Genomic DNA, 12,510 nt, shown 5'->3' with positions numbered 1-12,510 from the left:
CTAAAGAGTCAACCTAATAAAGTGGTTACGTTTTCAAGTCATTTAAAAGTGAGCATTTTATTTCATGTTACCTGAAGACTCTGACTCTGTACATCATCTAGAGTTGGAAGATCAGCCAGATACTTTTCCAAGGTCTCAATTCTTCTCTGCTTTTCTTTATTTTGTTCGGATTCCTTCTGACATTTCTTTTTCAGGCTACTGATATATCTATCTCTGGTTTTAAGCTAAAGAAAAAAGATTATGGATCTTCAGAGGCTTTGTGCCATTAAGAAAAATAACAACAGAACCAACAGTTCCAGGTTATAGTTTAGACTAGCACCAACTCAGGTAAGATTCACCTTATTTCATCAATTCTAAGATTCACATTTTTAGAAACTGTCATATCACTGAAGTCAAGAAATTTTTTGAAATTTTTGTTTGCTTTCGCAACTGATGGCATCCTATGAACTGCAGTTAGCCAGGTAGCAGGGATGACATAGCTTTTATTGCCTGCACATGTACAAACTTGGTCAAAGCTATTCATCTCTGTCATTTCAACACTGTGTATATGTTGCAACTATGGGCTGAGTTTGAATGATATTTAAAATACCTTAAAATATTACATTATAATTTGGCGTGGAAAAAAAAGTTACAATCTGGAAAGACAAAGAAATAGAGCCACAGGGTTTAATTTAAGAATTTTAAATTTGAATTTTAAAATCAATGAAGCAAATATTCGTCTCTGGAGGGATGACTTCAATTTCTTATTTCTAACAAAGCTATATCCAAACATTTCATGTGAAATAAGAAAGGAAGATACCCGGGGCCCCTGGGTGTCTCAGTCAGGTTAGCGACTTTGGCTCAGGTCAGTGTGGAGCCTGCTTGGGATTTCCTCTCTCTCCCTCTCTCTCTCTGCCCCTACACCACCTTGCACGCATGATCTATCAAAATAAGTAAACTTAAAAAAAAAAAAAAAAAAAAGAAGGAAGGAAGATACCTAAAAGTAATTAAAGCTGTTTTGTTACTGACTTGCAAAGAAATTGTTTATCATGTACTCAAGAAATGCAATCAAAACCAGGAGAACATACAAAAATCACCAGATACTTGGAAAGAGATATGGGCACTAGTGAGACCAGTCCATACTTCAAGCCAAGACTACTGTTAAGGTATTTATTAGGTCATAATTGAATTTGCAACATATTTTTTTTTTCTCAAAGTTACATATGATAAAGGTTTGCCATACCACTGATGTCATTTTAGGATTGACAGAACATGTTAATTGAACACCTATTATAGAACACTATATGGTACATGATTCCAGTATATCTTAATTTGTGAAGGGTGAACCTCAGATTTTTATGTACTAATTTTTTCACCTTTCCACCTGAAATATACGATCTTTAAATTTCATAGCACAAATTCAAAGTTCTTTCATATTTCAGATCAATTACAAATAACATGTGTACACAGTTACCTGAAAAGTAAACTCCAGACTCTTATTCACCTTAAATTACTAGTCTTCCAAAAACTTACAGGTTTTAACATCCTTTTCCCATATTCACCAGGGAAATAAGTGTCAATAATTAGTAGTATAATAGTTCACTTTCCCAAATTTTATTAAAGCTAACACTTGTGCACAATCTGGTTTCTTTCATGTCTTATCTAATTTCTTTTAAGTCCACTGTGTAACAACTTTTATTAAAACAAGTTCAATTGGAAAAACAAATCACCTCTCCTTTCATCTATTCATTCCATCAACAACTTTAAGATATATTTATTAACTTGGGTAAAGAGCAACATTGATAAAATAGTTAAGTTCTAATATTTACTGGGGCTTTCTCTGTATTAAAGGCAAATGTGATGCTGTGATAATTTGTGATCTTTCAGAACTCACAGGTTGTTGTGACTGGTAATCATCTGAAAGACCACATAATGCCATTCCCTTTTTTCTCCCCTTTTCTCTTTTTTTTATTGGAGGATAATTATCATGCAGTGTTATTTTAGTTTCAGGTGTACAATAATTCAACAAATATATACATTCCTCAGTGCTCATCAAAGTAAGTATACTCTTCACCCCCTTTATCTGTTTTACCCTCCAGCCACCCAACACACACTCGGCCTCTCTGGTACCACCAGTTTGTATTCTGTATTTAAGAGTCGGATGTTGGTTTCTCTCTTTTTCTCTTTGTTCATTTGTTTTGTTTCTTAAATTCCGTGTATGAGTGAACTCATATGGTATTTGTCTTTCTCTGACTGAGTTATTTCGCTTAGCATGATCTTCCCTACATCCATCCATGTTGTTGCAAACAGCAAGAACTCATTCTTTTTCATGGCTGAGTATTATTTGGTTGTGTATATATGCCACATCTTCTTTACCCATTCATTTAACAGTAAACACTTGGGTTGCTTTCATATCTTGGCTATTGTTAAGTAATGCTGCAATAAACACAGGAGTACATGTATCTTTTTAAATTAGTGTTTTTGTTTTTTTTGGGTAAATACCCAGTACTGGGATTACTGGATCATATGGTAATTCTATTTTTAATTTTTTTTTTTTTTAAACTTTATTTATTTTTGGGACAGAGAGAGACAGAGCATGAACGGGGGAGGGGCAGAGAGAGAGGGAGACACAGAATCGGAAACAGGCTCCAGGCTCTGAGCCATCAGCCCAGAGCCCGACGCGGGGCTCGAACTCACGGACCGCGAGATCGTGACCTGGCTGAAGTCGGACGCTTAACCGACTGCGCCACCCAGGCGCCCCTCTATTTTTAATTTTTAAGGAACCTTCATACTGTTTTCCAGAGGCTACACAAATGTGCAGTGCACAAGGGTTCTTTTTCCTCTTCATCAACACTTGTTATTTCTTACATTTTTGATTTCAGCTATTCTGACAGGTGTAAGGTGGTATCTCGTGGTATTGAATTTCTCTTACAAATGATATATCCAATAAGGAAGTTAATATTCAAAATATATAAAGAACTTATACAACTCAACACCAAAAAACCAAATAATATGATTAAAAAATAAGCAGAGGATGTGAACAGAAATTTTTCCAAAAAAGACATAAATTATTCCTTTTTTGAATATGAGGTCCAGAGATCTTTAGTGACTTAAGTACAAGTCACTGAGACACAGGTGGGATTCAAATATAAACCTATGACTGAAAAGCCAATGTTCTTTCAGTTCTTTCATACTCCGCATAACCAAATTCCCCCAAATTCTCTAGCAACCAGTTCTGCCTGTATTCCCCATCAACAAAGCCTATTCTTGCCTTAGCAAATGACCCTGTAAGTTACAGAAATAAAAATAACCAGCCTATTTTTATTAATGTCGCCCCAATTTATATTTAATTTTTTAAGTGTCTTAAATGTGACACAACGATGTCCTCAAAGAGAAGCCAATGGAATAGGTTAGTCATGCTATCTTCTCCTGTGCAAAGATGTCCTAGTTTGCTTTTTTTTCTTTGGATGGACAACTGTCTTCTGTGCTGTTGTGTCAAGCTTGCTGCCCTTGATCACAAATATCTGCCAATACTCTCCTACCTGATACTGTTTATGCTATTTGTTGACCACAAGCTGATTACACATAATCACTAAGTCTGGGTTGTTGTTGTTTTTTAAGCCCTGTTCACTGATGAGAAGCTCTTTTGTTTTCTTTTGTTTTGTTTTTAACTTAAAAGTTTTATGTTGGTTACTAAAATCTGAGCTCCAGTAATTACCTCCAGGTAAATCAGCTATCACCAAGAAATCTTCCCTATTCAATTTATAAAAGGTTACTTTTTTTGTTCAAGGAAATATTATTTAGTATTGAGATTATTTCTAGAAGACAATAAGGAGGGCCCTGTTTTCAGAAGAGGTTTACAAACAAATATATTTATATTTTAAATACAGTTATTAGAACAAAATAGATTACTGAGGAAATGTTTTCCTCTAAATTTTCTTATAAATAAACCATTATTATTAGAACAAAGCATCAGCTGTAGAGTTAAACCGTCCTGAATTTTACTCCTTGCTTTTCAATAATTTCTACCTACATCCAACTGGACAAATTATTCAACTTGTCTCAGAGCTTCAATTTGCTCAGTTTTTAAAATGGGGATATAGTATATATCTGCCAGGATTTTTGTGAAGATTAGTTAACATTAAATGAAAAAATGCACTTAATGTACCTTCACATGCTATCTGGCATATACAAGAAAGAGCTTATCAAAAGGCAATTTCTGGGGCACCTGCGTGGCTCAGTTGATTAAGTATGTGACTTTGGCTCAGGTCATGATCTCACAGCTTGTGAGTTCGAGCCCCACATCAGGGTCTGTGCTGACAGCTCAGAGCCTGGCGCCTGCTTCAGATCCTGTGTCTCCATCTCTCTGTCCCTCCCCCAATTATGCTCTTTTTCTCAAAAATAAACAAACATTAGGGCACTTGTTGGGATGAGCACTGGGTGTTGTATGGAAACCAATTTGACAATAAATTATATTTAAAAAAAATTTTTAAAGCAACTTCTATTTGTTATTTTTCACATTGAATGCTTTTCTGTCGTAGTATCAGTCTTGATCAGGATAACAGACAGAAAATGCAGAAGGAAACAATGCAGTCCAATCTCATGTGGGCCTCAAGTGCTGATCAGTTAATGTGTTACCCATGAGTCTATTTACTAGCTTTTACACTCCCTTCAAAAACTCACATCATCTCCATGGCCTCTGACACAAACTCTAACACCAACTCCCCTTCTGAATTTCTCTGGTATACACATTTCCATTCTCAACTGCCTCACTCCATATAAAGACTGTTCCTCTTTCCCAAAAGTAATTCTTCCATCTTGGCATCTGTTATCAACCTTTTCCTATTTTTCTCAGGAATTTGCTCTATCATACACTCGCTCTGACATCTTTAATATCTAATTTATTCTTATCTCACTCTTATCTCTCTTCTCTCCTCTCTTGGCAAAAATCACTTGAAAGCATTAATTAATTAATTAATTAATTCATTCATTCATTCATTCAATATGCCAGGCACCATGGCTGGTGTTACATATGCTACAGTGACAGACTGATACATCCCTGCTTTCCTAGAGCTTACAGAGAAATATTAAAATACAATGATTACTCAAAATTGTGTTAAGTACTAGAAAAACAAAACAAAATGCTCTAAACATACAAAAAGAAGGGGTTACAGGAGAAAGATATTTAAGCTGATTCTTGACAAAATAAACGGGTGAGTGAGTAGTGGGAGAAGAGAGTCGAGTATTAACCAGGTAAAGAAGAAATTCTGTGTAAAGACTCTGATACCAGAAACCAAGACTGACCTGTTGGAGCAACTGTAAGCACTGCACTGTGACACAGTGTACCAGAGGGAGACAGCTAGAGCCAAAGATTATAGTTAGGCAGGGCCTTTCTGGTCAGGGGAAGAATTTGATTCTTACTTTAAAGACAATGAGATGGCATTATTGGGTTTTATCAGGTAAGTCAAATGACTAGGTCTTCATTTTAAAAAGTTCAGTCCTCCACACGATCAAGAATGGGCTGGGAGGCTGTGGAGCAACTGGAACTCCATGCGTTGATAGAAGTGTTAAATGGTACAAAGCACTGGGAGAACTCGGGTGGTCTTTCCTTTTCTTTCTACCTCACAGGTACATTTATTCACACCAGAAACAATACAGCACTTCTACAAATGTATAGCGATGTTCCATGTTCCCATCTAACAGAGCTTGCTGAAATTTAAAGCCAGCTGACCAGGTTCCATCTGATGTGTACTCCATGTAAAGCTGATTAATGATGACCATAAATAAGCAGCTGCAGGACTTGGAGCTTTCAAAGCTTTACTTCTTTTATGAGCACTCCTGATTTTATAAATGACGAAGCCCATCAACCTCATTCCTACCTCCAAATCTCTTGCTAAACTTAGGTACAGCAGGCCTCTAAGTGGGGATCTAAGCATTTTTATAAGGCTTTGAAGCATCTCAGCACAGGATCACTGGCTCAGGATGCCCCAATCCATAAGGCCAACTCAGAAAGGTCACTAAGTGTGCAGAACTCAGGTAGTTTCTTGTAAGTTAAACCTCTATCGTATGAAATGTATGATTCAGAAATTCCACTGTTAGGAATTTACCCGGGAGAAATGGAAATATTCATATAAAAATGTCTGTTACAGGAATGTCTACAGCAGCCTTGTTGATAATTTCCCCAAAATGCAAACAATTCAAATATCCATTAACAAGAGAGTAGACACACCATGATATATCTATATAATACAATGGAACTCAGCAGTAGATAGGGACAAACTACCAATATATATACAACAATATGAATAAATATCAAAGGTATTAAGTGAAAGAAAACCAACACAAAAGAATACATACAGTATGACTCCATTTATATGAAGACCAAGAAGATTCAAAACTAATCTGTAGTGGTAACAGTGTTTCAGAAACAGGAAAGAAACTAGACTAGAAAGAAGCACAAAGGAATTTCTTGTGACTGAAATGTTTGCTTATTAAGTAAACTCTATGCCCAACATGGGGTTCAAACCCATGACCCTGAGATTAAGAGTTGCATATTCTACTGACTGAGCCAGCCAGGAACTCCTAGTGATTGAGAGGTTTTGATTTGACTATATATAAATTATGCTTCAATTTAAAGAAAATATAATAAATAAAATACACGGAATTGTAACAATAACAACAACAAAAAAAGTGACTGGAGACAGAGAGGAAAGCAGACAGGCAGGGAAAGATTGGATTCAGAGACACCAATGAAGAGGCCCTTAAAAAAGCTTTTGCCAAGAGATGATAACTTGGACCACTCTGGTAGTGTTAGATGGATTGTATATATATTTAGGAGACCGGCTTAATGTTGGCAAGGTTTCCAGCATGCATGAGTAACTGAATATACAGTAATGAACACTAAAGAAAATTTTGTTTTATATTATTTAGGAAGAAGAGGGCACTCAGAAGGCAAAATAAGAATTGTCTTTTGTACATGAACAGCTTGAAATATTTTTCAAGTAACAAAAGATGAGAAAAATCTAGATAAGACATAAAAATATATTTTAAAGTCTGTATCCACCGAATCATCGTAATTTGCACACAATCTTTCAATTAACAAATCTCAGGTGAGAAAATATTTTAATCCCACATCTCCCACATCTATAGAACCAATAAATATTTTCTTAGCTCCCTCCAGATTATGGTATTGCACGGAGCCCCCAAAATACAGAAAAGAAACAAGAAACAGGTACCTAAGTTATTTTCAAGTTAGCCAACATAAAATACATCATACAGCTAAGAGAAACCATGTACATTTTTGTCAGGTTTTGGAAGATCCAAAATTTAACTCACATGTATACATATACAAACACACAAAAATGTCAAATGAGTGCTCTATTAATAACTCCAAACATGCCTGCAGAAATCACGGTGACTTGTTTCAAGATCACTTGAATGGAAGTTTCAATTAATAGAATAATAAGCTGGGCATATCAAGAGTCTAAAACCAGTTCTGCAACTAAGTAGCAGCTTAAGGATCTATGCTTCTTCAGTAAATTAGGACTAGCAGGTAATCTACTCAATCTTTAATGACACTATAATGGAATGAAAGGAAATACAAAAATACTTTAATAAAGGTAGAAAGGTCAAATAAATATAAGGATATATCACATGCATAAAGATTTTGTTTTTTCACTACTTGTTCTGAATCAGGGGCTTCAGCTTAAATAACTTTAAGTCATGTTCTTATGAAAAAAGACCACCTTTATTTCATTTACCAATCCTTCATACTCAACAAGACAAAGAAACAGGGACCCAAAAAAAGAGAAGAAAAAGTTGTGTCACATCTCAGTGTAGGCAACAAACTTAAAAAAACGTTTCACTACTAGTTAGCAAGATGTAATATACTGCGGCATTTTTAATCCCTCAAGAAAATCTCTAGATTTTTGTAGACGGCACAGACTTTCTTAAAAGTTACTACAAAACTAATCATTTTAATCTAAGTGTACAACCTGGTATAACACCTAAAATATAGTAGATGACAAAGAATTATATGTTGAAGCAATGTTATTGACCTAATTCAACTTTATTAAAAATATCTACCTTTTCCTCCAGTTTCTTCTTTTCTTCACTAAATTGGCTTATTCTTTGTTTGAGAAACTGGTTGAGCTGTAAAACCTCTTTTTCAGTAGATGCAAGCTTTTGCTCAAGTTCCTCTTGCTGGGAATGGGATACTGACTGATCACAAAATGGAGTTTGGAGTGAACTGTTCTCATACTGTGGCTATCAGGAAAGAAAAAAATAAAACAGGTTAAAGATTTACTTGTCCTGAAAAAATGGAAAGAAACTGGAAATAAGGTATTGTACAGAGAGTGTATATATAGGCTTCTGCAACAGACAGCCCTTGGCATGAATCCCAGCTCTCCCACTTCCTAGTTATGTGCCATGATTAAATCACATTACTTACTTACCAATGCCAAACCTGTCTTCTCATCTATAAATCAGAAATAATAAAGTCTATCTTGCAGTGTTTTTTTTTTTGAAGAACAGAGATAAAATACGTAAAGTTCCTAACACATAAAGAAAAGCTTAATAAAGGCAAGGTTTTTGGTTAAAAAGTATAATTAGAGACATAAATAATACATTAAACAGAAATGAAAGGTCTAGGGAGATAAAAACTAAAGAACTAATTCTTCACAGGTGAGCATTTCCAGCTAATATTAAACTCAGTAAGTAATTTTTGAGAGGGACAAAGAGAGTGCATGCGCACAAGCATGGGGTGGGGAGGGGGTGGGCAAAGAGAAAGGGAGAGAGAATCTCAAGTGGGCTCCATGCCCAGCGCAGAGCCTAACACAGGCTCAAGAACACGACTATGAGATCATGGCCTGAGCTGAAATAAGAGTCAGACACTCAACCGACTGAGGCACCCAGGTGCCCCATCAATAAGTATTAATTTTTTCCTCTAACTAGAATGTAAGGTCCATGAAAGCAGGAATTATCGTCCATCTTAGTTGCCCTTATATCGCTATTTCCTAGAATAATCACTGGCATAAAATAAGAGCTCAAAAAATAACTGCTGATTGAACAAATGCATTCTTGTTTCTATGAGCGAGGTTTTATAAGGAATTCAGGTTAGATCTTTCCCCTACCGTGCAGCATTATAATCAGGAAAAGGCAGACAGAAAATACAAATATTTCCTCAAAAAATTAAAATGTTCTAAGTACTGTAAAAGATACCAATACAGTAATGTGAAAGTAAACAGACAATTTATTTTTCCACTTACTCAACACATATTTACTTAAGCACATATATTAAGAATTGTGTACTAGGGATTCAACAGTTAATAAAGCAGGTCTCAGCAGTTTAATAAAGTATCACACAAAGAAAGACAATGAAAACTGTCTAAGTGCAAAGACAGTTGTACTGTAGTACCTATGGAAAGGTTTTACAGGAAGTGAACTTGAACTAGACCTTGAAGAACTCATACTTCACCAGAGGAGGAGTTATAATTCAAAAATTATATAAGTAGCATTTATCGTGTGCTGAGTATTTCAAAGATGACAGACTCTACCACTGTCCTTTAAAAACTCAAATTCTAATCAGAGGCATCAGAGAAACCCTCAGATGATTATATATATATAGGGCACCATACAATATGGTAGCCAAAGAAAAGTCGTTTTAAGTAAAAAGAATGGGGAAGTGGGAGGACAAATGAAGACAACATTGGGAGAATGAGGAAAAAGGCTTTACTGGGAGGTGGCTTTTGATACACCCTTTGAAAATAAGGAGGATTCTGGCAGAAATGGAGAAAGGAAGAGCTCAGGTCATGCATGATCTCATGGTTCATCAGATGGAGCCCCACATCGGGCTGTGCTGAGCATGCTGAGCCTGGCTGGGATTTTCTTTCCCTCTCTCTCTTCCCCTCTCCTGCGCGCTCTCTCATTCTCTCTCTCAAATAAATAAGTACAACTTAAAAAAATAAATAAATGGAATACATACAGAGAATACCCATTGCTGTTTAAAGTATGGATTGTAAGAAGGAGGATGGATATAAGGGGAAATTTAAAAATCTACGTGGGACCATACTGTTGTATAATCACAAGATTCAGAGTTAAATCTTAACTCATAGGAAATGAGTTAAGGCCATAAAACCACTGGTTATAAAACCAGTGATGGTTTTATAACAACAAAGTAACATGATTTAAGAAGACTGTGAACTCTGTTTTGTAAATCTCTGTATTCCCTGGCATTTAGCCCAGTAGGCAGACTCTCAATAACTTTGTTTGTGTATTTATTTATTAATGTTTATTTGTTCTTGAGAAAGAGTCAGAACATGAGTGGGGGAGGGGCAGAACGAGAGAGGGACACAGAATCTGAAGCAGGCTCCAGACTCTGAGCTGTCAGCAGAGCCCGATGTGGGGCTCAAACTCACAGACCCGGAGATCATGACCTGAGCCAAAGTTGGATGCTCAACCGAATGAGCCACCCAGGTTTCCCAACTCTCAGTAACTTTTGATTGAAGGGAAAAGAAAAGAGTAAAGAGAACAAGAGAGTGCTACAACCACTGGAAGCAGTGGACAACAGGAATTAGAGGATACTGAGAATGGATGAATGGATATGAATATGTCACTTTCAGAAATTATTCTAACCTACTTAGCTGATAAAAAAGAGGAGTTAAACAAGAGCATGGAGAAAAGAATGAAGAAAGTCTGGAAGCAGAATTGAGAGGATTTAGAGAAAATTATTTTTTAAGAAGTGTACAGACAGGAAATGTTAGATAACTAAGGTTTGAGATTTTTAGGGAAGATCCTATTCTGAGCCAAGGTAAGAAGGTCATATAGGAGAACAGCTCTAAGCAGATGTACTTAATTACAATTAGAGCTTATTAAGATTATCATTTGAACATACAAATAGAGAGAAAGTTAGAGAGATGGGTCTAAAATTCAGAAATATGGGTGGGCCAGGATAGGAAACTAAAAAAAAAAAAAAATAACACAGACTTATAGTTTATAATCTGGCATGTAATGAGCTCAGAAATTTCCATTCCGTCTGTTTTATTAACAAGTGAAAAGCTGAACACACTGAAAAATCAACAATTCTTCTTAGATATATCAGAAGTAAGGTCACAGGGTAAACTTCTGCCCCCTAAATTGGAGAGACAGATGAATATAGAAAGTCACACTTACTAGAACAAAATCCTCCTTGCAACCAATGCTGGAATAGGAAAACCAGAACTGAAGTTGATGAATTGCTGGAGGCTCAGAATGGACAATTCTGAGAGTCAAAAACTCCAAGGGAGATCTAGTCATAGGAGACACTCAACTTTTTTGAGTTTTACTTCCACGAGCTCTATCAGGTCCTCACAGTGATTAATTATCAGGGGAAAATCTCTTCATGTTTCTAGCAGGAAGAGGATAAAAGGAACCATTTGGAAATACACCAGAACACTACATTCTTCTTAACAAGACCTGTCTTCAGTAGAAACTATTAAACTAGAGACTACCCTACCTAGAAGGGAACTAACCTACCTAGAAGAGAAATATTCAATTCTAGTTGTCTCTAGCCATCCTATCTCACTTAAGGGTAGGAAAGAAAAAGACAGAAGCACTCACTAAGTTCAGAGTCCAAAATCACAGGCTCACAAAAAGACTAACACCTAACCAAAGGACTACATAATACTTCTTTCTCTACACCTTACCATTATATTATTATTTACCACATTTCCTTTTACCTAGTACATCTGATCTAACTTTCAACAAAAAATTACAAGGCACACTAAAAGACAAAATCACAGCTGGACAGACTAAATAAGCAACAGAACCAGAGTCAGATATGACAGGAATGCTGGAATTATTAGACCGAAAAATTTTTAAGACTATGATCAATATAGGACATTAATGCTAAGGCAGAAAACAGGCAAGAACATATGGTTAATGTAATAAGCACAGAAGTGGCTATCCTTAGAATAAAAAATAAATTTTAGAGATCAAAAATGCTGTAACAGATATAAAGAAGGTCTTTGATGGGCTCATCAGTTGACTGAACACAGTTCAGGAAACAATCTTAGAGCTTGAGGATATGACAAGAAACTTCCAAAACTATAGAACAAAGAGAAAAAAAACACTGGAAAAAATAAAAGAGAATATCCAAGAACTGTGAGATAACTACAAAAGGTATATAACAATACAAGGAGAAGAAAGGAATGAAAACAGCATTTGAAACAAAAATGACTGAGAATTTCCCCAAACTGTCAACTACCACATCTCAGATTCAGGAAGCTCAGAGATCAAGCAGAATAAATTCCAAAAAACTACATCGAGGCATATTATACTTAGATTTCTGAAAATCAAAGATAAAAAAATATCTCGAAATAAACCAGAGGAAAAAACACCTTATCTCCAGACAGGCTAACATAATAGTTGTATCTGACTTCTCAGAAACTGTGCAAACAAGAAGAAAGTAGAGTGAAATATTTTGTGTTGAGAGAAAAAAACCCACCAACCTGTAATTCTATACTCTGAAATTATTCTTCAAAGGTGAAGAAGTAA

The 12,510-nt window shown here is 35.8% G+C and overlaps 1 protein-coding gene across 2 annotated transcripts in view; it reads right to left on the bottom strand.

The window, feature by feature from the left end:
* CEP85L (centrosomal protein 85 like) overlaps positions 1-12,510 on the bottom strand; it is a 171,524-nt gene that overhangs the window by 36,393 nt on the left and 122,621 nt on the right. For both annotated transcript variants that reach the window (XM_047102456.1, XM_047102457.1), the window contains 2 exons: positions 8,065-8,244; positions 72-224 (listed from right to left, as the gene is read on the bottom strand). In XM_047102456.1, the coding sequence (XP_046958412.1) occupies positions 72-224; positions 8,065-8,244 (333 nt within the window). The remainder of the gene's footprint in view (positions 1-71; positions 225-8,064; positions 8,245-12,510) is intronic.

Source organism: Lynx rufus, unplaced genomic scaffold, assembly GCF_022079265.1.
Source record: "Lynx rufus isolate CCGP_SWC_20201006 ecotype Redwood Valley unplaced genomic scaffold, mLynRuf1.p SCAF_6, whole genome shotgun sequence".
Lineage (NCBI taxonomy): Eukaryota > Metazoa > Chordata > Mammalia > Carnivora > Felidae > Lynx > Lynx rufus.
The sequence above is the reverse complement of the archived record's forward strand: the minus strand, read 5'-3'. Positions and strand labels throughout refer to the sequence as shown.